Genomic DNA, 23,575 nt, shown 5'->3' with positions numbered 1-23,575 from the left:
CACTGCATTGGAAGTGAGGAGTCAACCACTGGACCGCCAGGGAAGTCCCCCTCTGTCCGTTTTCATGGCCACATGGTATTCCCCCATGGAATGCCACAGCTTTCTCAATCAGTCCCCTATTGTTGGCCGTGTAGAATGTTTCTGACCTTTTGCTGTGCCCATTTTATTTTATTTTTTAGTGGGTTGCCCATTTTATTTTATTTTTCAGTGGGGTGCCCATTTTATTTTATTTTTATTTTTCAGTGGGGTGCCCATTTTATTTAGTTTTAGTGGGGTGCCCATTTAGTTTTTAGTGGGGTGCCCATTTTATTTAGTTTTTAGTGGGGTGCCCATTTTATTTAGTTTTTAGTGGGGTGCCCATTTTAAATGGCAACAGAACTGCCACATTGCTCCCTCCAAGAAATATCTGGCACATCAGTGACTGTACCAACTCGTATCTTGCCAGTTAACCAGTGTGGATCATACTGTATCAGAAGAGGCTGGGCAGGACACGGCCATCTTCAGGCACCTTGCCTCTCAAGATGAGGAGAAAGGCCTCTGGGCTTAGAGGTGGGCGACGTCTGGGTTTTTCCAATCTGGGAGTGTTTGGAACAGTGCATGTTTTGGGGGTAGGTGGTGGCTGAGAGGCAGATGTGAGAGGCGTCCCAGTGACGAGGACGGGAGGGTCCCAGCCCCTAGTTGATAGCCCTGGGTGGGCCTTGGGCAGGAGAGACAGAAAGTTGTGGTGTTCACGCCTAATGCCCCTCATTTTTTCCACCAACTAGGGGCCAAAGGCTTCTGCTGAGATTAAGAACGAACCTGGGGGACTTCCCTGGCAGTCCAGTGGTTAAGACTTTGCCTTCCAATGCAGAGAGTGCAGGTTTGATCCCTGGTCAGGGAGCTAAGATCCCACTTGCCTCACGGCCAAAAAACCAAAACATAAAAGAGAAGCAATATTGTAACAAATTCAATAAAGACTTTTAAAATGGTCCACATCAAAAAATCTTAAAAAAAAAAAAAAAAAAAGAGCAAACCTGGGCTTATGATCTCTCTCTGCCTCTCAGCCTGTGACCTCAGGTTCCTGCCTCACTGGTCCTTGGTTTCCCTGTCTGTAGAATGGGATAATAAGATTGTCACCCTCATGGCCCGGTGTGTAAGTCTTCGGTGAGCTCAGACATGAAGTGCTTAGCAGTGTCTAAGACATGTTTATTATTATTGCTTTTCCAAGAGTGATATATTTTTATTTATTTATTTTTAATTTTATTTTTTTGGCCTCACTGCATGGCTTGCAGGATCTCAGTTCCCTGACCAGGGATAGAACCCACGCCCCCTGCAGTGGAAGTGCAGAGTCTTAACCACTGGACCGCCAGGGAAGTCCCTCCAAGAATGATACGTTTTTAAATTAAGTGACACAGTCTGGCACCAGCTCTAACAGCCAGTCTGACCCACTGTGGTGTGTATGGCTGAGGATCAACCAAACTCTAGGAGGTAATCAAGGAACTGTATATAATACCAAGCAGGAAGCAGGGGCCAGTTGACATTGGAGGTCGAAAATTTGCAGTTCATTTGTTTGGGAAATATTTACTGGATGCCTGGTAGGGGTTAGGGCTGTGGCAGTGAAAAGGTGTGGTCCCTGCCTTCCTGGAGTTGGCAGGAAGAAATCAGGGAGCTCACCTTGCAGACCCTGTTCTCTCATATCTGTAAGTTGAGGCTCTCATGAGCCAACCTTGAAGGGTCCTCGTGGGAATTAAATGAGAACTCCCAGTTTCATGCTTAATGAAAAGTACATGCTATGGGTCATCCTTTGATAGGTACCACTGAAGAGAAGGGCACAGTAGGTAGAGGGAACGGTGCAAATGAAGGCCTGGAGGCTACAGACTACAGAGCACACGTGGTGGGTAGACAAATAGGATTAAAGAGCCCTGTGTGTGTATGTGTGTGTGTGTGGTCGGATCAGACTATGTTATGTTAACAAATCCCTAAATGTCACTGGTTTAACAGAGGGTTTACCTCCCTCCGGCACTGCCCCACCATGATAGCCTGGGTCAGGCTCTTCCCTCTGGCGGCTCTTCTCCAACAGTGACTCGGGGGTCCTGCTGCTTCCATCCAATAACCAAACCCTCCTTAGTCTCCAGCACTGGAAAGGGCAGTAGAGCAAGGGCACGGGGAGCGGACACTGGCTCTTACCGGCCCGGGACCGGAAGTGACGCTCGCTCGTGACGTCATGATGCTCACGCATACGCTCCCACAGGTGAGAACTCAATCTTCCCCTCCTACTGCCGGGAAAGCTGGGACAGGTGGTTTCCTGGTGCGCCCCGGAAGGGGAAACAGGAGAGTGAACACATTACATAACCTCTCTAGAGGTATGGAGGGTGTTCTAGGGGGTTGTACACTTAGACCCAGAGAGCTGTGTGCTGGGTTCTTGGGACATAGCTGTGAATACGCCAGACGTGGTCTTTGTCCTAAAGAAGCTCCCAGTCTAATGTGGGAGACACAAATAATTACAAATCATGATGAGAAAGCTTAAGGAAGAATGTATAGAGCTTGAAGAGTGTGTATTAGGCCCCCCTTTTTTTAAGAACATTATTTTGTAATTGCAAAAACAAAAGAGAAACTTCAAGGTAGAGATCACCTCACCCCCACTTTGTAGTGTAAAGTGTTGTTTGTCCATGTTGTCTTCATGTCCTTGTCTGTGCCACATACGTGTCTATTCATGCTCCCAGCTTGCCCTTCAGTAAAAGCAATCAGATTGGTTAAACAGGATTATTTGAAAAGGACATTTCTATGTCAGGATAGGCTGGGTTATGCTGCAATAACAAACAAGCCCCAAACTGCAGCGGCTTGAAATAGAAAAGGCGGATATTCTCACGCTCGCTACATGGAGGAGCAGCTTGGAGCCCACGCTGAGAGATCTTAAACATTGCCAGGTGGCATGGGAAAGGCATAGAGTGCTCTGGTCTGGCACCAGTAATTAGATGCTCCAGACTGAATTCACATGTGTCATTTTTGCCCATACCTTGTTAGCCAGAATTAATTACATGGCCCCACTCAAATGTAGTGGGGGCCAGGAAGTGCAGTCCTTTCAATTGCTGGGCCAGTGGGGAGTTAGAAAAATATGGCAAATAGCCTTAATGAACATCTAAACACTTTAAATGTTTTATTTTAATCAAGAACATTTTAGAAAGACATTCGTCTTTTCCCTCTATGTAGAACCAAGACCTTTTTGTTGTTTTTTTCGCTGCACTGTGTCTTCGTTGCTCTGTGTGGGCTTTCTCTAGTTGCGGCCAGTGGGGGCTACTCTTCGTTGAGGTGTGCGGGCTTCTCATTGCGGTGGCTTCTCTTGTTGCAGAGGACAGGCTCTAGGCGCGTGGGCTTCAGTAGTTGCAGCACGCAGGATCAGTAGTTGCGGCACACGGGCCCTAGAGCGCGCGGGCTTTAGTAGTTGTGGCACATGGGCTTAGTGGCTCCGCGGCATGTGGGATCTTCCCGGACCAGGGATCGAACCCGTGTCCCCTGCATTGGCAGGTGGATTCTTAACCACTGTGCTACCAGGGAAGTACCCAAGACCTTTTCTTTAAGTATAAGTCTCCCAGTTCTCATACAACATCACATGCTTGTATAAACTGCACCCATAAACCACTAAGTCATTTATCATTTCCATTTATTTTAAAAAAGTGACCTGAGAGGGACTTCCCTGGTGGTGCAGTGATTAAGAATCCACCTGCCAATGCAGGGGACAAGGGCTCGATCCCTGGTCCGGGAAGATCCTATATGCCACAGAGCAACTAAGCCCGTGCACCACAACTACTGAGCCCGCGTGCCTAGAGCCCGAGCTCTGCAACAAGAGAAGCCACCACAATGAGAAGCCTGCGCACTGCAACGAAGAGTAGCCCCCGCTCGCTGCAACTAGAGAAAGCCCGTGCACTGCAACGAAGACCCAACACAGCCAAAAATAAATAAATTTATTTTTTAAAAAAAGTGACTTGAGAACCTAAAGACACTTATCAAGCAAACTGAAGGCTGGACCTTCCTAGTTTTTTATGAGCTTTTCCGTTTAATCATTTACAGTTGCTTTGCTTGCATCTAGTTTGGCAGCATTTTTTTTTTTAAGTAGCTCACTTTTATTCTTTCCAATGCAGGCAACCTGCTTTGCATGCAAACAACTCTCTTGCATTAATATTTCATTTATCTGATAGGGTTAAGTTATTAACTTAAGCATAGCTGGCATAAACAGGTTTGGTAACAGCTACTCCTCAGGAAGTGTACAGCTGAACAGATGGGAGCAGAATTGCTTTGTCATAATAGTAGCCAGCTAGGCTGGGTAGGTTTTACAGATAAATGAACAGTGGCTTGCAAACTGGCAAATTGGGTAAGCTAGATGGTTTCAGAGAGCTGTACTGTAATATTACTAATAGAATTTCAGCCTATGTTTTCATTTCACATTCTGACATTGCCATTTTCCTCATGCTGGAGTGTATCCTGGCACACCTTTCTCCATGCTTAGACAATCCTAGGAATTCATACCAACACATGTGTACTGATGGGACCTGAGGGATGGGAAGGCATCAACTAGGTGGAGGACAGAAAGGGCACAGAAGAGATCAGCCTGGAGAGAGCAGAAGGGGTTCCACCATGCAGGGCCTTAGAGAAAGAGTTTGTATTTAATTCTAAGGGCATTGGGAAGCCATTGGAGTGTTTTGATTAGTGGAATGAGTGTCAAGGTGGCAAGAATTAGGAGGCTGTTACCCAGGCAAGAGATCACAATGGCTTGGACCGCTAAGAATGGTGAGAACTGAGGATGTAGGGAGATTAAGGAAGAGAAGGAGGCTTCTGTCCCTACAGTTCTTTCTCCTTCCTGCTGCCAGCGGTGGGGTGTCCTGACATTGTTAGGGCTCTGGAGGTAACTGTTGATATCAAACTTGCAGTCTGGGTCCAGTGAGCACCAGTTCCCTATTTGGCCACAGTCCAGGCCAGATTTGGGGCTCAGGTTGGGGCACCATCAGCCCTGGGAAACCCTTGGGCAGGCAGCTTAGTGGGTCAGGCAAACAAGGATGAGAAATATGACCTTGCCTGGGGCGTCTCCTCAAATTTCATGCGTCTCTCCTCTCATTTGCTGGTTGCCCTCATAGATCTGACCTCTAGAGGGATGGAGTGTCTCAGTCTTTGTCCACACACACCTTCTCGTGATCTCTCATTCATTCTCATCAATTCCAACACTGAAGGCTCCCGAAATTATATCTCCAGACTCCCCTATCCAAATTGTTTAGTCAACATCTTAAATGTACCTCATAGAAACAGAAGTGATATTTCCATCTCCCCCCCCATTCCCACCCTCTCCTCCCATAGTCATTTCCCTTTCACAAAATGACACTTCTGTACAAGCAGAAACCTTGGCATCTCTTCACCCCTCTCTTTCATTCACTCTCTGCACAAGTCCTTTCGGCTCCAGCTTGAAAATAAATTGTGAAAGTGACCGCTTCTACTGCGGCCCCCCTACCTGCAATCCAGCCCACCTGTGCCTCTCACCTGGATTATTGCCATAGTCTCTTCTCTACCCTCCTGCTCCACTATCCCCTACAATCTTATATTCAACACAGCCAGAGGGATCCTTAAAAAAAGATGATAATATATCAAAAGTTATTTTTCAATAGGCAACATTTGTATATGGTAAGAATTCCAAATAGTCTAAAAGAATAAACCGAGTCTCCTTTCCACTCCTGTGACCCCTTCCCCACTCCATCTGCTGCCTTCTCTCCTCAGAGGTGACTCTGGATCCCAGCTTCTTCTGTAGACTTGTAGAGACATTGTGTGCATGACTCTATTCATTCTGTGAATGATTTGTTTAAAATGTAAATGATACTGTGTCCCTTCCTTGGTAAAAACCTTTTGCTGGTTCCCCAGCAAAGTGAGACTAAAATCCAAATTCCATCCCAAGGCTATAGGACCCTGCTTGTGGCACCTGGGCACTCTACACTTCCACAGTTCTCCTCCACTCTCACTCTGCTCCAGCCATACTGGCCCCCCTTGTTTTCCTTCCACTTTCAGGATTTGTGCCCTGGCTGTTCCCTCATCTTAGCACACTCTTCCAGCCTATGTGGAGTTGCAGGCTGCCTAAAGGTCACTTTCCTGACTTCTCACGGCCACCATCCCACCCTTCTGTGCATTTTCTCTATAACACTTATCACAAACGGCAATGATTTATTTTCTTCAGTGGACCTGGTCTGTTTGGTCACCGCGGTATACTCGTTGCCCAGCACAGAACTGGAAATGGTACTAATAATGATCTTAAAAGGAGAAAAACTACCATTTAGGTCGTTACTGTGCCAAATACCGATCCTAATACTTTATTAACTCATATGATCCTCATAACCATTTTAGGGTTAGCTATTACCCACATTTAAGAAACAAGGTTGAAGCAGGAAATCTTACACAACTACTAGTAAGTGAATACGCAGTCCTTTAATCATTGAGTGAATGAGCGTATCAATGAATGGCCCCGAGAGGCGAGTGGCAAGGAGATGCAGAGGGAAGCAGGCGGAGCCTAGGGCCCGGGGGCCAATAGGCACGCAGCTGTGACTGGCGGCGTCTCCTGGGGCCTCTCGCTCCGCCCAGGCCGCGCGGCGGCCGCTGGGAGTTGTGGTCCCCTGCCCACCTAGCCACGTCACTGCCTTCAAACCCGAAGTCCTCTCCCTAGGCCTTGTACGACCCGTATTCCCGAACCTCTAGGTAGGTTCCCTGGCCCCTAGGCCTATTATTCCTCCTTTTCCTTACATGTCTTGATGTAGTCTCCCGGCTCCGCAGGTCTGGGTCTCAGGGCACGGTCTCCCCTGCAACCCCCCAGCCCACTTGGTATCACCCTCTACGTTCATCTCCTCCGGTCACCCTTCGGTCTGGTGTTTCCAGCCGCGCCCCCCTGAAGTGGTTTCTCTCACGTCTTCTCAGTTCCTCTCCTCTGTGCTCGAGCGGCCCCTAGTATCTTCCAATTGCCGTATTCCCCGCCCCACACACCCTTTTCCCGTGGCTCCCCCAGCCCTATTTTGGTACACCCCGGCCACGCCCCCTTGTGGACGCTGTTGGTACGCGCCGCACTCCCCTGCTCGCCGCAGTGGTTTGGCCACGGCGAACCTCTCCGGCGGTGCGTTCCCCGCGCTTGGTACAGCCCAGCCTGTCTCCCCCGAAGCCGCGCGCCCGCGCCTCTCAGTCGGTGGAACCCCTAGCTCGCTCGGCCCGCGCCAGCCATGGTCCGTCCGCGCCGTGCCCCGCACCGCTCCGGCGCTGGGGGCCCCCTCGGGGGTCGCGGCCGCCCCCTGCGGCACCTCACGGTGCGCGCCGCCCGCTCGCGCTCCTGGCCGGCCAGCCCCCGGGGCCCGCAGCCGCCGCGGATCCGGGCTCGCTCGGCCCCTCCCATGGTGAGCCCCCCGCCCTTTTTCCAGAGCTTTCCACGGCCCCGCCCCCGCCGGCCCCTTTCCCGGACTGGCGTCTTTGTCCGCGGCCTCCCCCCTCGGTTTCTCCGGTGACCCGAAGGGTGGTCCCGCCTGGGGCCGGCTTCCCCGTGACCCCCCCTGGGTGGTACGCGCCGGGCTCTCCCCTTTGTTTCGCATTCGGGATGGGGTGGCGGGGGTGGGGTACGGGGGCGGGAAGGGCTCAAATTACTGCTGACTCCGCGACCCGATTTAAACGCGGGGTGGGGGGCGGGCGGGCGGCCGGCGTGCGTTGTTGTTTTTCCAATTGGAAAGTTGTTCGCTTTCCGGGCAGGAAATCTGGAAATGGGGGAGGGGGCTGGGGGGACGGCGGCGAGAGGGGCCCGCGTCTCGCACTGGCGCGCCCAGGTGTTGCCCCCGGGGGCGTTCTCCCCGGGCCTGCACGCGTCTGTACGGCGCCCGTGGCGTGTGCGCCCAGGGTTCATTTGCACGCTCGCCCAGATGTTGGATGCCCCTACTGATGGCAGTAGGCCAAGTAAGTCCAGATCTTAAACAAACATCCAGCTTTGCAGGTACGCGAAGTTACACATGCTTCCGAGACCTAAAAGATGCACATACTTGTCAAAAATCTTAAGGTTTTTCTGGAGCTGTAAATCTACATATCTCGACGTTTCACGCACAGCCAAGCCGTGACACGCTTGCCCAGATGCGCGTTTTACCCTAACCTGGCGCTCAAGCTTCCTTCTTAAATATCCTGCCCCAACACTGTGCGTGGCGGGGAGCTGTGGCAGCTCCACACTAGCCTTAAACAGGTTTTCTCGGATCTTATATTCAGGTACCCGGACTCGGAACACCTCCCTAAACTTAAACATCATCCACTCCATTGCCTTCTCCGTTCCTTAGCGTTCATGTCTGCTTGTTCAGAAGCGCCTCCTGGGTCCTTAAACGTACATCTTAAAGCTTTCATTCTTCTTCCAGGTACTAAATAGGCTTCCTATGCAGTGAGCAACAGAACAGGTGTGGGAGGCATTTTACACCTGCCCAGATGTGAGATTTCCTTTAGGATTGCACGTAGGTCTAGCCCTTAAACATGGTCCTCCACCTTGACACGCATCTTGCTTTTGGGGAGACCTGAGCTTAAGCATCGCTGGTTTTTACACCCAGGTTAAAACGTGGTCAACCTGGTTTCCAGACACAAGCAGAGTTTGAACAGGTGTCCCTGGTGCTCACATTAACTGGGCCCTAAAGTGAGTTCACCTGGATCCCAAAGTGTCTTCCAGGTGTGTGATTTAACTGCGTTTTCTCAAACGTTATGGGCTCTGGCTGTGGTACCTACACACCCAGGGCTACAACAGTTTCTCCGTCTCAGACGCTCTAACCATGTTCTTACACCAGGATGCTCTCTGCTTTTCTCCCTGATCTCTTACGGTTGCCTGAATCCCAGAACCTCCTGCCCAGGTGGAGAGTGTGCTTGCTCAGGTTTTTTTTTTTTTTTTTTTTTTGCTTTTTAAGCCCCTACAAAATACAGTTTTTCCTGCCTGTTGTTATTTTGGGGCAGAAGACACCTGTGTGCTTTATAGGAAATTTGGAAAATACTGATTAGTAATGAAATGAAAAGTAACAACCATTTTTTTTCTGCTCCCTGGAGGCACCTACTAGGGAGGTTTTCACGGGTTTCCTGCTGTCAGGCTGTTTCAAAGCCTTCCCTTGTTTGCTTTGAGATGTTTTGGGTTTTAAAAAAAGATAACTGGAGAGTGCCTTGTGAGTAAATTGTGTAGCTTTCCTTGGCTTTATTGCTGGAACTTCTGGTGTTTGGCAGATGCTCTCAAGACGTTGTGTTTGAGAGACCCTTCCAGGTGTTGTCAGACTCCCTGTTGTAAATGTGTCCCCACCTCCCTGGAGAGTTCTGTGTGTGCTTCTGGTTCCTTCCCGCCTCCCCATGGTCAGCCTGATGTGGCTGCAGCCTGGGCTGCGCTAGGGGAGGCGGGCAACTGGCTGGGGAGGTTGGCGGGAGCCAGAGAGGAGAGTCTGGATTTTCTCTCTCCTTTTTTTCTTTTCTTTTAAAATTAATTAAATAAATTATTTATTTTTACGGCTGCATCGGGTCTTAGTCGCAGCACGTGGGATCTTTTGTTGGCGGTGCGTGGGCTTCTCTAGTTGTGGTGCACGGGCTCCAGAGCGCATGGGCTCTGTAGTTTGAGGCACGCGTGCGCAGCAGTTGTGGCACGCGGGTTTAGTTGCCCCGCAGCATGTGGGATCTTAGTTCGCCAACCAGGGATCGAACCCACATCCCCTGCATTCGAAGGCGGATTCTTTACCACGGGACCACCAGGAGAGTCCCTGGATTTTCTCTTGAGGGCCTGGGGGAGCTTTGGAAGGGTTTTGAGCTTGGATGGGATGGGGCAAACCAGTGTGCCAGACAAACAGGCAAACCCAGGCTGGCTTGTGCGTCGTGGGGGAGCTTCAGGGAGGCTCTGGACCCCCAGAGAGCTGCTTCTGAGTTGTCTCACCAGAGGAATAAAAAATTGATCAGCCCGGGAGGATGAGTGGGGAGCATCTCCTGAGGAAGGTGGGGGGGGGGTGGCCCGCTAGGATGAGAGCACAGCTGGAGCAAAGGCTGGAAGGGGAAGCAACTGGTGGCTTTCAGGGACCCTGCATGGGCCAGTGTTGAGGTGACAAGTAGCCTTGGGGCGGGGAAGGGTCCTGGGGTGGCAGCAGGTAAAGGACACGGCGGGTCAGCCACTCGGGGTCTCGACCCTGGGAGAAAGGGGTTGGAGATGGCCCTGGGGGTTTCGCAGCTGGGGATCAGGGTCTCAACGTTGGGGTGTCCCTTCTGGGGTATGTGGGGGACAGCTCCCCTAGCGGGCCCCTCAGCCTCAGTTTCCCTACCCCCTCTGCCACAGCAAGGTGCTCGGGTCTTCGGGGCCCTGGGTCCCATCGGGCCCTCCTCGCCCGGGCTCGCCCTCGGGGGCCTGGCCGTGGGTGAGCACCGGCTCAGCAACAAGCTGCTGGCCTGGAGCGGCGTCCTCGAGTGGCAGGAGGTGAGCGTCCGCGTCAGGTCCCCTTGTGAGTCTGGGGGGGGGGCGGCTGGGGGCTGGCCCCGGGGTCCCTTCTGCCCCTGCAGGTGGGGGGCAGGCCTGGGCACCCGGGCTGTGTCCGGTGACTCCTCGGCTCCCACCACAGAAGCGCAGGCCTTACTCGGACTCCACGGCGAAGCTGAAGCGGGCCCTCCCCTGCCAGGCCTACGTGAACCAGGGCGAGAACCTGTGAGTAGTGGGCGGGGAGTGGGCGGGGGGCGGGCGGCAGGGCCGCTCCCCTGACCCTCTTCTTCCCGCAGGGAGACCGACCAGTGGCCGCAGAAGCTGATCATGCAGCTGATCCCGCAGCAGCTGCTGGTGAGGCCCCACCCTCTGCTGCCCACCCTGGCCCCAGAGCACCCGCCTGGCCCTGACCCAGCTGTCCCCTTGTCGCCCCCAGACCACCCTGGGCCCCCTGTTCCGCAACTCCCAGCTGGCACAGTTCCACTTCACCAACAGAGACTGCGACTCTCTCAAGGGGCTCTGCCGCGTCATGGGCAACGGCTTCGTGAGTGGGGCGGGGGCGCTGGGGGCGGGCGGGCAGGGACAGGGCGAGAAGGGCCCCTTGGCAGCACCGTGGTGGTCTCTCCTGGGGGCATCCCTGTCCCCGGAGAGCAGAGGAACCCAGCCCGCCTCCAGGCCGGCCAAGCTGGGGCCGCCCCGGGCACGGGAGCGAAGGGAGGGGCCTGGGCCAGCCCTCCTGGGACCCGGAAGCTTGTTGGGGCCATAGCACATGGCAGGGACTTGGCATTTCGGGGTGGCCAGGGGGAAAGAGGGAGCCAGCAGTGGACATGGTCTGCTGGGACTCAGTTTCCTCATCTGCGGTCCTGGGGCCACTGGGAGGAGTGAGTACAGCACTCGAGGCGGTGATTGGAGGGTGTTGGGAGTGCTCAGTAAGTTGGGGATTCAGACCCAGGACGCGGTGGGCGTGGTCCCTGCCAGCCTCTCCGGTCTGGGCCACAGCACCCACGTGTCTGGGCCCAGGCTTCAGCCGCTGCCCCCACCCCCCAGGGCTCCGGCTGTGGGACAGCAGGTGCTAGGAAAGGGTTGGGTTGAGGTGGGAGTAGGTCGTCTGCCGGGAGGACTCAGCTCGGGGGTCCGCTCCCTTTCCTGGTCCCCTTTGGGACAGACCACCCTCCAGCTCCTGACTGCTCTGGGGGGCGCTGTGCGCCGCCGTTCGATGTCTGGGCGGATCCCCTTTTCTTCTGGGCTGTGACTGGTGTGGGGTCTCTTGCCTGCCTGGTCACCCCTTCATTCAGTACCGTTTGCTTAGAGCCTGGGGCCCCCAGGCTGCAGGGAAGGTGGCCGTCAGCACGCGCCCTCCGCGGCCTGTCTGGTTACGCTCTGGGTCTGACTAGTAGCTGTGGGAGGGCCGACCGCACATGGGTCCAGGAAGGCCAGGGGTGGGGTCCCTGAGCCAGCGGACCCCGGGGCTGAGAACGCGCATGCCCTTCTACGACACCCCGGGCGGGGACGTCTGTGAGGCTCCGGTTCTCCCTCAGTCCCACCAAGGAGCCAGTACCGGCTTGTGTAATGAGCGTTTATGTCGCACTTACTCTGTGCGCCGTTGTGCCGTTTTACATGTGGGGACACTGAGGTCCAGAGGTGACCTGCCTTAGGTCACACAGCTAGGAGGTAGCGGAGCCAGGTTTACTCCCAGGCAGTCTGGGCCTGCGTTTGTGCTCTTAACCCCCGGGCCTGGTGGCCTCTGTCAGCAGGGTCCAGCAGCAAACTCCACAGGACAGGGCTGATCTTGGGGCATGTGGGCGGCAGGTGGAGCCCTCTCAGGACCTCACCCGGCACATGGGGCCCCAGCCCTGACCCCAGAGTCAGGGTGGGGGGGACACCGAGGTGCTGGCTACACGCCACTCATTTAGGGTCCTGGTGTTAACCTTGCGGGTTTCTGCCCCGTGATGATCGTCTTGGTCGCTCCCTCCCCACCCCCGCCACAGGCAGGCTGCATGCTCTTCCCCCACATCTCCCCCTGCGAGGTGCGCGTGCTCATGCTCCTGTACTCGTCCAAGAAGAAGATCTTCATGGGCCTCATCCCCTACGACCAGAGCGGCTTCGTCAATGCCATCCGGCAGGTCATCACCACCCGCAAACAGGTATGCCCTTGGGCCCGGCCTCCCCACGTGTCTGAGGCTTTGAAGGGCCAGGGGGTTGAGGGGTCTGACAGGGTGGCTCCCGGCAGGAGGGGTGCCCGTGGGAAGCAGGGAGGCGGATGGGCAGGCGGGCGCACTCGTGGCAGGAGGGTGACCTCAAATCCTGGCTCACAGCTTACCGGCTGTTCAGTGACCCCTTCACCCAAAAGTGTCCCGGTTTGTGTGGCAAGTTATACAGCTGCCCAGTTCTTAGAGGCAGACGCTGTGAGCCATGTCCCCCAGGCTGAGGGTGGGGGCTTGGCCCAGGGCATGGGGGGGCGCTGTGAGAGGCAGGACCCGCTCTGGGGAATCCTCTGGGCCTGTGGGCAGACTGGAGGCCGGAAGCCAGGCCGGAGGCCGGGCCGGGCCGGGCCCTGGGGGCAGCAGGTAGATAAGCTTGGGACTGATGGACTGGGGGCGTGGAGGGGTCTGGGCAGCGTTCTCTGGGGGACTCCTGGGGCACCAGCCCACCTGTCTCCTCCCCCAGGCAGTGGGACCTGGTGGCGTCGCGGGCCCTGTTCAGATGGTCAACAACAAGTTCCTGGCGTGGAGTGGAGTCATGGAGTGGCAGGAGGTGAGCCCTGGGCGGGCCTGGGTGACCTCAGGACCAGGGCATCCTCCCACTCCTGATGGCTCCCCTTTTCTTCCCCCCCAAAGCCCAGGCCTGAGCCTAACAGTCGGTCTAAGAGGTGGCTGCCATCGCATATCTACGTGAACCAAGGGGAGATCCTGTGAGTGTCGGGCAGGGGGTGGGGGCGGCATCTTGGTGAGGCCTGGCCTCCTGACCCTTGTCCCCGCATCCCTGCAGGAGGACCGAGCAGTGGCCGCGGAAGCTGTACATGCAGCTCATCCCGCAGCAGCTGCTGGTGAGTGGGGAAGGGGGCACTCTGCTTGCCTCGACCTTGGGGCCCTGGGGGAGGCTGCCTGTCCAGCAAGTGGAGGTGGGCGGGGCGGTGGGGCGGGGCCTGCCGGCTGGTGGGCGTGAGGGGGCGGGGCCCTGGCGCCTGGCCCAGCCACCTCGCGCGGCCTGCCCGCAGACCACCCTGGTTCCGCTCTTCCGGAATTCCCGCCTGGTGCAGTTCCACTTCACCAAGGACCTGGAGACGCTGAAGAGCCTGTGCCGGATTATGGACAACGGCTTTGTGAGTGGGCTGGCGGGGCCCAGGGCCGGGCTGATGGTGGGACAGACAGAGCCAGAGCTGCTCAGTGTTTAAAAACTGAAATGAGATTAAGAGCGGACGATTCCCCAAAACTGGCCGGGCGTGATGGTAGCCATGGGGAAGGCGCGTTTGCTCTGTGCCTGGACACTGGCTCCCCTGGGGCTCTGGGCGGTCCTGACCCCATTTTACAGATGGGGAAACTGAGGCTCGGAGGCTGTGCCGGCAAGTGCTGGGCGGGAACTTGGACCAAGTCTGGTTCGGGCCCCCGGGGCTGTCCCCCGCTGCTCTGTCTGGGTTTACTCAGCTGAGGAGGCTGACATCACCCCGCGCGCCGACTCTGTGCTCCCAGGTTCTTACCTGCCACCTTCCTCTTGCTCCCTTCCCCGGGGACAGGGTGGAAAACCTGAGGCTCCCAAAGGCCCTCACCAGGCAGGGCATCTGTCTGCCTCCAGCCCGAGCGAACTCTGAAAGCCCCCGGTGCTCATCTGCTGGTGGGCCTCGGCCAGTTCTCCCCTCTCTGCGGGCCTCGGTCTCTCCACCTGTGAAGTGAGGAGGTCGGGCCTCGTGCTTCTGAAGCCGCAGCTGTCTGTGCCCGCTTTGTGGGTGTTTGCTGTACCGGGTCGTAGCTGTCCTCGAATTAGCTTAATGTTTCTCTTTAAAAAGTCAGCCGAAGTTATCATAGCTGTGCCATTGTGCATTTGAGGGGCTGGTTGTGTATTTTTTTGCGTTAAAGAAGAGTTTAAAAGCAGGATTCCCTCAGGGAAACTAAGGCCTCGAGAACCACAGCCAGTACTCCCTCGGCGCACTTGGGCTCCCCTCATGCTGTCGACTCGGGGGTGCTGTGAGGGACTTCCTCCTCGATGCCTGTCACCCCTGTCCCCACTGTCCCCTGCAGTGGCACACAGGCCCGAGGGCAGGCATAACCCCTTCTGGCTCTGGGGTCCTGCGAGTCCTTCAGCTCTCAGCCTGGGTTTGCTCACCTGTAAGACGGGGACGGTGACCCCTGGGCCCTGGAGAGGGAGGATCCTGTGAAAGGCATCAGGGAACGCTTGGTGCCTGTCGGCGCTGTGGTCGCTGTGACGCTGAGCCACGTCCCAAGCTGCGGTGACGGCGGCATTGCCGTGGGTCAGCGCCGCCCAGCCTCCCCGCCCTCGGCTGCCCCAGGGGTCTCAGAGTGGATGGAGCCCTAGTGCCCGGCCTCCTGGGTTCCCCGCCGTGGCCCTCGTGCGTGGTCGTGGTCATGGCCGTGGCTGGTCCTGTGGGCGTCCCGGGTACTGGCTGGCCGGTGTGGGGGCCACAGTCTCGCTGGAGCTCGTCGAGCAGCCTCCTGGGCTCGTCTGTAGAGCCCGCTGGTCCTTGCGCCGGCGTCTCTGGTGTCCTGTGGGAGTGGTGACAGGGCTGAGGACGGCGGCTGGGAAGGCCCGGCATGCTCCGCGGTGCCCGTCTGCTAGGGTGCTGACCCGTGCGGTTTGCGCCCGTGTCTCCATGGGGAGGAGCATCTGCGCCGAGGGCCCGCCCGTGACACCGCGCTCTGCGCCGCCAGGCCGGCTGCGTGCACTTTTCCTACAAGGCCTCATGCGAGATCCGCGTGCTCATGCTCCTGTACTCCTCTGAGAAGAAGATCTTCATCGGCCTCATCCCCCACGACCAGAGCAACTTCGTCAACGGCATCCGGCGCGTCATCGCCAACCAGCAGCAGGTCCTGCAGCGGAACCTGGAGCAGGAGCAGCAGCAGCGCGGGGTGAGCGCTGCGGCCAGGGCCTCCCCGGTCCCCACCCCACCCCACCCCACCCCACCCCTGGCTGACTCCTCCCTGGCTTCCTCCCCCACAGATGGGGGGGTAGGGGCCACTCCGCCGGGCTGGGCCTCTCCAGGAGCCACAGACGAGGCCCCCGCCAAGACTGGTGAGTGGCAGCTGGGCCAAGGACAGGATGGACCGTGGGAATTGCCTGGGGTTCGGGAAGTAGTGTGACCCTGGCCTTGAGAAGACCAGAGCAGAGAGAGAGGCACACGCATCCCCTGTGGTCCCAGGCCTCCTGCGAAACTCCAGCCCTGCTCCCCACCAGGCGGTGACAGGAGCAGGGGTTTCCCGTCAGGGGCAGGGAGGGCAGGGAGAGGCTCTCCTCGTGCCGGGGCCCTGGAGCCTCACCTGTCCAGTCCCTCCCACTGTGCCCCCTGCCCCCAGGTCAGATGCTTCTGAGCAGAGGCCCGTGGGGACTGCAACTGCCCAGTGAGATGGAGGACAGCGTCCTGAGATATCTCCAAGGACAGTCCCCACCCTTGTACGTTTCCCCAATAAAACCTTTTAAAAGCCCTTTGGCCACTGCGCTCTGTCCAGACACCCTGGCTCAGGAGAGGCCAGGCCCCTCCCAACAGCAGCTGTCCTCAGACCCGAGTGCCATCCCCAGGGGCTGATGACTGGGCCCACCCCCGAGTGTGGACACGGCTGAGGCCTGGGAGTGTGCATTTCTACCATTCACAGGAGAGGGGTCACCTCTGAGATTACTGTCACCTGAGCCAGGAGGGGACGCTGCAGTTCACGGAGCTGCCAGGTCTGCAAGGTGCTTGCCGGGCCGTGTCTTCCAGGGTCTTTGCACAGCTGGTTGGCTGCTCCTGGGCTCCAGCCCCCGATTCCCGGCGTTGCCAGGCTGCCCCCTCCTTGCCCTGTGGGTTCCACAAGCCTCACTTAGCTGGAAGCAAACACAAGGCAGTGCCAGGCTGGTTCCAGTCCTCTGGCACTGGTGGTGTGCCGCAGGCCTGGCCGGGCTCTCGGGCGCCCCTCGCTGCTGCAGGTCCAGGCCATAGCCCCGGGGTTCAAGTCCAGCGTGCACAGCACCGCATTTCTCACAGAATCTGAGCTCCAACTCTTGGCCTCGGGTCACGTCTTGCTAAAACTCTGGGCTTGCTCTGCAGCTGGCAGCTACGTGCAGCGAACTCCACTCGGGCCCTGCCAGCCAGGATGCCCTGGCACCCATCTGGAGCGCCAGCAGCCGCAGCCTGGAGAAGCCGAAACCCCGGTCCGCGAGAGGCAGTTGTCCCCAAGGTGGGCTGAGCGTTTAGTTTGAGGCAAAGTTGCCAGCAATGCCTTCCTGGGAGACCGGGCCAGTGGGTCTGTGCTCCCAGCCCAGCTGGGAGCAAAATGCTGGTCAAACATGAAGAAAAACAGCATTTATTGTGGGGTGGGGAGCAGGCGAGGGGTGGGCGTCAGCTCAGCCCTCTGAGAACTGGCGGTACAGCCGCTCGAGCTGCGGTGCCACGTGGAGCCGGAACGGGATCTCCAGGACGGTGGCGAAGCCTTCGGCCAGCGTGGGGGCCTCAAGCTGCTTCCTGGCGGCAGAGGGTGGGGGGTGGAGGTGAGGCCCAACGTACAGGCTCTACCTGGCGTCCCTCCCCGCCCGCGGCGCCTACCTGTAGCCGTAAATGACGACATCGGTCACGGGGACGTGAGAGGAGTCCGTCATGTCCCGGAACTGCGGGGGGCAGAGGTCAGGCTGGCCAGGCCGGGGCGGTGGGGGGCAGGGGGTGTTGGGGGGCTGGGGAGGCGGAGGCCGGCTCACCCGGTTGTTGTGGCGTGCCTGCTCCAGGGTGGTGCTGAAGAGGAAGCAGCGGCAGGGGACGCCTGCGTCTCGGGCACACTTGATGTACCTGTGGGGGCCGGGGAAGTGGGGGGCTGGCAAAGGGCCCAGGGCCCACCCTACAGAGGCCGCCCCTGGGACCCCGGTACCTGGCCCGGCTCTGGACGTCCGGGTTCGTGTTGTCAATCACGACCCGTTTCCTTTGCTTCAGAGCCGCCTCGCACATGGTCACGCAGCGCTGCCACGAGCCCAGAGTGTCCTGGGGGACTCAGAAAGAGTAGGTCACTGATGGGGGCCAGGAGACCCAGGGGGCCAGAGAACCAGAGAGGAAGACCGAGAGATACAGGGTTAGGGATCCAGGGTAGGGGGGAAAGGCAGGGACCTGGAGAGAGGACCTGGGGGCAGTGGGCAGAGCCGGAAAGAGAAGGACAGATGCCAGGGGAGCAGAGACCTAGAGGACAGCTCTCCGGGGTGGGGGTGGGGGTGGAGGGGAGGGACTCAAGACAGACGGAGGGGCTGTGGACGATGTCCTACCCTGTTCACGTGGACGTATCCGGCCGACACGAGATGCTCCTGGAGGAAGGTGGACTTCCCAGCTGTGAAGAGCGCAGCATTAGTGGGGGCCTGAGACGTCAGAGCAGAGCTGGGGCTTCTGGGGGGCAGGAGTCTCACCCCCAGGAAATCCCACGGCGACAACCACCTCGGGGTCGGAGCTTAAGAGGGAGCTGGACTCAGGGAGGCAGAGAGGCCCAGAGCAGGAGACGGTCCTCTGGGAGGGGCAGACGTGATGAGCGAGACGCCCTCCCCACCCCTGCATGCCCCCCACTCTGCCCCCAGCCCGCCCCTCGGGCCTCACCGGGTCAAAGGCTGGGAGCTCGAAGCGGGCCGTGGGCCATTTCAGAAAGAACTCCTCTGGCGTGGCGAAGGGCAGGCCCAGGTTGAGGGCAAACTGGGGGCAAAGGCACACGTCAGACTGGGTAGTGGCTGGGCTCGGGGGTGGGGGCAGGGACAGGGTAGAGCGGGCCTCACCAGGCGGTCAGCGCAAGAGAAGTCTTTCTTCTTGCGCCCAGGGGCCCAGTTGGCTGGGCGTCCAGCTGCATCTGGAACACATGGAGGATACAAACCCGCCTCCACCTTGGGGACAGGGGTCCCCAGCCCACCTGCATCAGCCCTGCGGACCCACACCCTTCCCCACCCCCAGGCCCTTACCTCCCACAAAGACGCTGTCCCCGATGGAGATGGGCACGCCCTCGTTGGCCTGGGGAGGGACAGGTGATAGACGACAGGCAGTAAGGAACCTATTCACACATCTGTCCCCCCAGAGCACTAACGGGTCCTGCCGGGATGCTCAGCTTGGTCTGTGCCCCACAAGAGGCCTATCTCTAACCTCTCATGCTCCACACCCAATCCATCAGCGAATCCTGTCGGCCCCGCCCTCCGGCCACTTCTCACCCCCTTTGCCCGCACCACCAACTCGATCCTGGCCACCAGCACGTCTCTAGAATATTCAGTCACTCCTTCCGGGTCTCCCGGCTTCTACTTTCCCCCGTCTGTTCCCCAAACGGCCGCCAGAGGGCGCACGTTCCCACTTACCGCGGCTCTGGACGCTCTCCTCCCAATCCTCCCGGTGGCCACCTCGCTGTGGCCCACGAAGCCTGAGAGCCTGACCCCTGCTCTCTGACCTCATACCCCTCACTCCCCCCCCCCACTCAGGTACAGCCACACGGGCCTCCTCACTCCCCATGAACACACCAGGCTCGGTCCCACCTCAGGACCCTTGCACTTGGCGTTACCCCTACCTGGACCACTCTTCCCTCAGATACACACATGGGTCCCTCCCTCAGCAGCTTTATATCTTTACTCAAGGGCACCTCAGAGAGGATTTCGCTGAGCTCCGTAGGTAAAGCAACACCCTGCCCTATCCTCACTCTGCTAGTTTACACATCTGTCAATGCATTTATAGTCCGCACCCTCCCTGATCTGGCAGCAGGCAGGTTTGTCTTTTTTTTTTTTTTTTTTTTTTTTTTGCGGTATGCGGGCCTCTCACTGTTGTGGCCTCTCCCGTTGCGGAGCACAGGCTCCGGACGCGCAGGCTCAGCGGCCATGGCTCACGGGCCCAGCGGCTCCGCGGCATGTGGGATCCTCCCGGACCAGGGCACAAACCCGCGTCCCCTGCATCGGCAGGCGGACTCTCAACCACTGTGCCACCAGGGAAGCCCAGGTTTGTCTTTTTTGTTCACTAATATTTTCAGCTCAAGAAGCTGTTGAACTTCAGAACAAACGCACACCCAAATGAATGAATGGATCCATGAGTGACTTCTCTCTCCACCACTGTTTTTCACAGTTTGTGAGCACCGGCCTCACATATCAACACTAGGACATGATAGCAAAGAAACTGAGAAGGCCAGGCCAGGGAAGGGGATGAGAGGAAGGTCATGCACCAGAGACCCAGAGCGGGGAGGCAGGGCAGAGAGCAGGGGGCCGCAGAGGGAGAAGGAGAGCCACTGGGAGTCCAAAGCTCACCTGCCCCTGCAGGTGGTCCCACATGCCGATCACCGGCTTCCGGTACAAGCCTGCGTGCGTGGCCACCAGGACCTGTGGGTGGGGCAGAGGTTAGACACCATTCTTGGCTCCTCCTCCAGCACCCAGAGTCCTTCAGGGGCACATAGGTCCCAAGGATGCTACCCCGACCCTCACCAATCCAGGGAGAGCGCCCGGTGCCCTGGAACTTGCCACTTACAATGGGTCTGTCAGCATAACCCCACCCGAGGCCCACACCCCACTCACCAGGGTCTCTGTTCCCCCCACCTCTCCAACTGGCTCACCATGTCATACCTTCTCCCCGGGTCTCTGTTCCCTCTGTCCCATCTCACTGTCTCTGTTCCCCTCTTTCTGGGTCCCTGTGCCCGCCCCCTTCACCTAGCAGGTTCCCCCCCCGCCCCCGTCTCAGAGTCTCTCTCCACATAGCCCTTCAGCCTCCCTTACAGCCATACCTGAAAGGGGACCCCAAGCTTCTCCACCACAGCCTCCACCTTGGCCTTGAACTCCTCCGCTGGCAGCTTCCCGCGCCCAATGCCCATCTGGTTGGTGAAGATCACCAGCTGGGAAGCAGACGGGTGTCAGCCGGCACCCTCCTCATCAGGCCCGGACCTGCCCTGTGAACCCGCCACCACGCGCGCGCGCGCGCACGCACACACCTTGTAACCCTCGGCGACCAGTTCCCTGAGCTTCTGTGGAATCTCTCGGTACAAGATCCTAGGGCGGGCGTGGAAGAGCAACGTGATGTGGGGCCCGGAGTGCACCTCACCCACCCCCTCCTCCTGTCTCTTATCACCTCCAGTCACTGGGGCCAGTGGGAAAGACCTTCCCAGAACGTGTGGTGATGAGGGTCCCATCCAGATCAAAACCGGCCACCTGGCGATACCCAGAGAAGAGGAAGAACGGCACTGTTACACCTCTGATCCCCCTCACAGGCTGGTTCACATCAACTCTGCAAGCTGGGGACTATTACCACCCACCCCTTGCAGATGGAGAAACTGAGTCACAGCGGGCCTACACATCTTATGTAAGGACAAGGCACAGCAAAGATGCATCTCGGACCCTGAGTTCAGAGAGTGAAATCTTCACTCTACTACCTCCTATTCCTCCAGAGCCCCTCAGTATTCGAATCTTTAAAATGGGTGGGCTTCCCTGGTGACGCAGTGGTTGGGAGTCCGCCTGCCGATGCAGGGGAGGCGGGTTCGTGCCCCGGTCCGGGAGGATCCCACATGCCGCGGAGCGGCTGGGCTCGTGGGCCATGGCCGCTGGGCCTGTGCGTCCGGAGCCTGTGCTCCGCAGCGGGAGAGGCCACAGCAGTGAGAGGCCCGCGTACGCAAAAAAAAAAAAAAAAAAGTACTTAAAATGGGTTTCATATCCGACCCAGCCTCTTCCCCTGGCCTCTTTCACCTCGGAGGGCTAATAGCCATGAAAATCCAAACAGGAGCTAAGTTTTGTTTGGGTGTTAACTGCATATAAGGGGCTGTGCTCCCTCAGTCCTCAGCTTGGGCCTCACCTTGCCCCGGGGCTTCACACCAGGTGCCATGAACACTAGCAGCTTCTGGAAGCTCTCCCAGCCAGGGGATGACTTCCTTATCCGCTTTTTCTGCTGTTCATCCTCCTCCTCCTCCTCCTCCTCCTCCGGGGCCACAGGAGGGGTGCCTGGTGGAGTGTCTGGCTGCGATTCTGGCGTGTGAGCCTCTTCCCAGCGCAGGGTCAGCGGGTGGAGGCCATTGACCAAATATAGCGTGTCCCCCACCCCCAGAGAACCCTCCAACCCTGTTCTCAGCTCCTGAGTCCCGGCAGTTGAGGGGTTAATTCCCAGCTGTAGAGAGAGAGGGAGGACTGGAACTGGCTCCACCCCCAGCGGCAACCTCCTCCAATCAAATAACCCGGAAAAGGACTCGCCTTTCTCCACCAGCCAATCAGACACTTAAGTCCCGCCTCCTCACCTTGTACCACCAATCAGGGCTCTGGGAAGGTTATAAGCATTCAGTCTTACCCAATTTAAATGGGGATGGATGTTTATTTACCCCATTGAAACGGGCACACCTGTTCCCCTCCCAGAATCAGATTTTCCCAATTGGGCCTGTTCCCCGCTGGGTGGCGATTCTCCACACACCCCACCCCCACTCCACCCCCAGGCCCCTTGCTAACGAACTGGTACCTGTTTCACTGCCACCGTCCGAGTCTCAGGGTCAGCGACCAGCTCCACTGAGGATTGAGGGGGTGGAGTCAGGATTTGAATCCTTGTGTGACTGCTTCCCTCCTTACTGGGGAGCATGGCCAGCTTCAGACCACAGTATGGGGCTACAGCACCCATCCGGCAGGAGGAAGCAGTTTATTTCTAAGCAGAATTGGCTCACTCCTTGACATGCAGTACCCTGATAAAGGCCTTAATAATTGCCTGTGTCACTGGTCCTCGCCTAGGTGCAGGGCAGGTATTTTTCCGTATAGAATTGGCTTCTCCTTGACAACGCAGACTTTGGCAAGATGCAGGTTCTGGGCTTGGCCCTCTACCACCCATCTCTGCTTAGCAATATGCACTTTTCTCCATAGGATAGGCTCTCTCCTTGACAAGGGTCGTGGCCTGATTCAAGCCTTCCCGGTGGCCTGTATCCTCTGCCCAGTGACAAAGTGTCTCGGGATTGACTCCATCCGCTCCCGCCCAAGGTGTCTGGCTAGTTCCAGGTCAGGCACAACCTTTTTCTTCCTGTGCTCCCCACATACCACCTACCAACTTCAGGACTGGTTGCACCACGCAGTTCCTGGACTACCTTTCCCATTGACTGTGTTCCCGCTCCTGAAGCGGACCACACCCCCTCCAGCTCAGGCTCCTCCCTGCCCACCTTGGTTTCTGGAGCACTTCCGGTCGGTAACCTGCGTCAAGGGTCCCCGGCCCAGCATCAGGGCTTGCCCACCCAAGGGCAGGAAGATGGGAGGCGCTCCCCCAGAGGGGCTCTCCAGCCACAGGCGGCCCTGGGCCTCCACCTTGGCCATCCTGGGAGCCGGCCTAAAGGGAAGCAGGTAAATAGGTTTGAGTGGCAGCCCTCAGTTGCTAAAGGAAGTCCCGCCTCCTCTCGCCCTCTACACCAGGAATTGCCTTCATCAGCTAAAAACTCCGGAAATCCCACCCACTCGCCGGCCTGGGGCTCGCGCCGTCTCCCAGGCGACGACGCCCCACTCCTTCCCTCCGGGACCCCGGACTCCAACTTCCCACGGCAAAGGCCGAGAAATTCTCGCGCACTCGCCTCGGCCCCACGCTCACCCTTGCCCGCCGCTTGGCTCACTCGCCCCTTCCGACCAGGGAGGGCCCGCCGGAGGCGCTCTGCTCGCAACTCGGCCGGCTGCTGCCTCTGTTTCTCCGCGGACGGAAATGACTCGTCCTACCCAAGTGGGCGGGGCATTGGCTCCGCCTTCCATAAGCCCCGCCCCCTCCCAGACACAGTGCCCCTAAGGTCGCTCCGCTGTTCAGACCTTCATCTCTCCTGATGCAGTATGAGACGCAGGCCAGTAGGGGGGGTAGATTCCCTGTTCACACATTTTTTCCTCTTTCCACGTTGAACTCTAATTTTCATTCTCTTTGCCGGAGACAGTTATAGCGGGAGGAAATTCTCGTTACGATTATTGTCAGTCGAAGAAACCCCGCCCCGACAGCAACCCTACCCTGGATGCTGCAGTTTT

At 57.8% G+C, this 23,575-nt stretch overlaps 2 protein-coding genes across 3 annotated transcripts; one reads left to right on the top strand and one right to left on the bottom strand.

Moving 5' to 3' along the window:
* The first annotated feature begins 7,033 nt into the window (after nucleotides 1–7,033).
* Nucleotides 7,034–15,994, top strand: PTOV1 (PTOV1 extended AT-hook containing adaptor protein). 2 transcript variants are annotated; one of them, XM_060083371.1, is made up of 13 exons: nucleotides 7,034–7,388; nucleotides 10,304–10,441; nucleotides 10,584–10,666; nucleotides 10,738–10,795; nucleotides 10,878–10,985; nucleotides 12,430–12,585; nucleotides 13,109–13,195; nucleotides 13,279–13,352; nucleotides 13,430–13,487; nucleotides 13,701–13,763; nucleotides 15,325–15,522; nucleotides 15,614–15,685; nucleotides 15,967–15,994. In XM_060083371.1, the coding sequence occupies exons 1-12, from the start codon at nucleotides 7,218–7,220 to the stop codon at nucleotides 15,623–15,625; spliced, it is 1,206 nt and encodes a 401-aa protein (XP_059939354.1). In that variant the 5' UTR covers nucleotides 7,034–7,217; the 3' UTR covers nucleotides 15,626–15,685; nucleotides 15,967–15,994. The 2 variants fall into 2 exon arrangements, with proteins under 2 accessions (XP_059939354.1, XP_059939353.1); XM_060083370.1 differs by having other exon boundaries at nucleotides 7,035–7,388; nucleotides 13,659–13,763.
* Nucleotides 15,995–16,934: 940 nt separating this feature from the next.
* Nucleotides 16,935–23,269, bottom strand: PNKP (polynucleotide kinase 3'-phosphatase). Its single transcript, XM_060083369.1, has 17 exons — nucleotides 23,160–23,269; nucleotides 22,741–22,904; nucleotides 22,059–22,105; nucleotides 21,408–21,716; nucleotides 20,691–20,770; nucleotides 20,554–20,611; nucleotides 20,350–20,457; nucleotides 19,880–19,951; nucleotides 18,566–18,614; nucleotides 18,386–18,456; nucleotides 18,213–18,305; nucleotides 18,029–18,125; nucleotides 17,891–17,952; nucleotides 17,506–17,615; nucleotides 17,339–17,426; nucleotides 17,190–17,251; nucleotides 16,935–17,108 (listed from the first exon to the last, which is right to left on the bottom strand). The coding sequence occupies exons 2-17, from the start codon at nucleotides 22,889–22,891 to the stop codon at nucleotides 16,991–16,993; spliced, it is 1,575 nt and encodes a 524-aa protein (XP_059939352.1). The 5' UTR covers nucleotides 22,892–22,904; nucleotides 23,160–23,269; the 3' UTR covers nucleotides 16,935–16,990.
* Nucleotides 23,270–23,575: the final 306 nt, after the last annotated feature.

The sequence above is a fragment of the Mesoplodon densirostris genome, chromosome 19 (assembly GCF_025265405.1).
Source record: "Mesoplodon densirostris isolate mMesDen1 chromosome 19, mMesDen1 primary haplotype, whole genome shotgun sequence".
In the NCBI taxonomy this organism is placed as follows: domain Eukaryota; kingdom Metazoa; phylum Chordata; class Mammalia; order Artiodactyla; family Ziphiidae; genus Mesoplodon; species Mesoplodon densirostris.
This window is presented reverse-complemented; position numbering and strand designations above follow the sequence as displayed.

What these genes read in the sequence shown, in the direction of transcription:
- PNKP (XM_060083369.1), bottom strand. Translation starts at nt 22,891, where the DNA reads ATGGCCAAGGTGGAGGCCCAGGGCCGCCTGTGGCTGGAGAGCCCCTCT. An exon ending in AGCTTGGGGTCCCCTTTCAG is followed by an intron (nt 19,952 to 20,349) that starts GTATGGCTGTAA and finishes CCCCACCCACAG; the next exon opens with GTCCTGGTGGCCACGCACGC. An exon ending in GTCGTCATTTACGGCTACAG is followed by an intron (nt 17,109 to 17,189) that starts GTAGGCGCCGCG and finishes CTCTGCCGCCAG; the next exon opens with GAAGCAGCTTGAGGCCCCCA.
- PTOV1 (XM_060083370.1), top strand. Translation starts at nt 7,218, where the DNA reads ATGGTCCGTCCGCGCCGTGCCCCGCACCGCTCCGGCGCTGGGGGCCCC. An exon ending in CTCGCTCGGCCCCTCCCATG is followed by an intron (nt 7,389 to 10,303) that starts GTGAGCCCCCCG and finishes CCTCTGCCACAG; the next exon opens with CAAGGTGCTCGGGTCTTCGG. An exon ending in GTGAACCAGGGCGAGAACCT is followed by an intron (nt 10,667 to 10,737) that starts GTGAGTAGTGGG and finishes TTCTTCCCGCAG; the next exon opens with GGAGACCGACCAGTGGCCGC.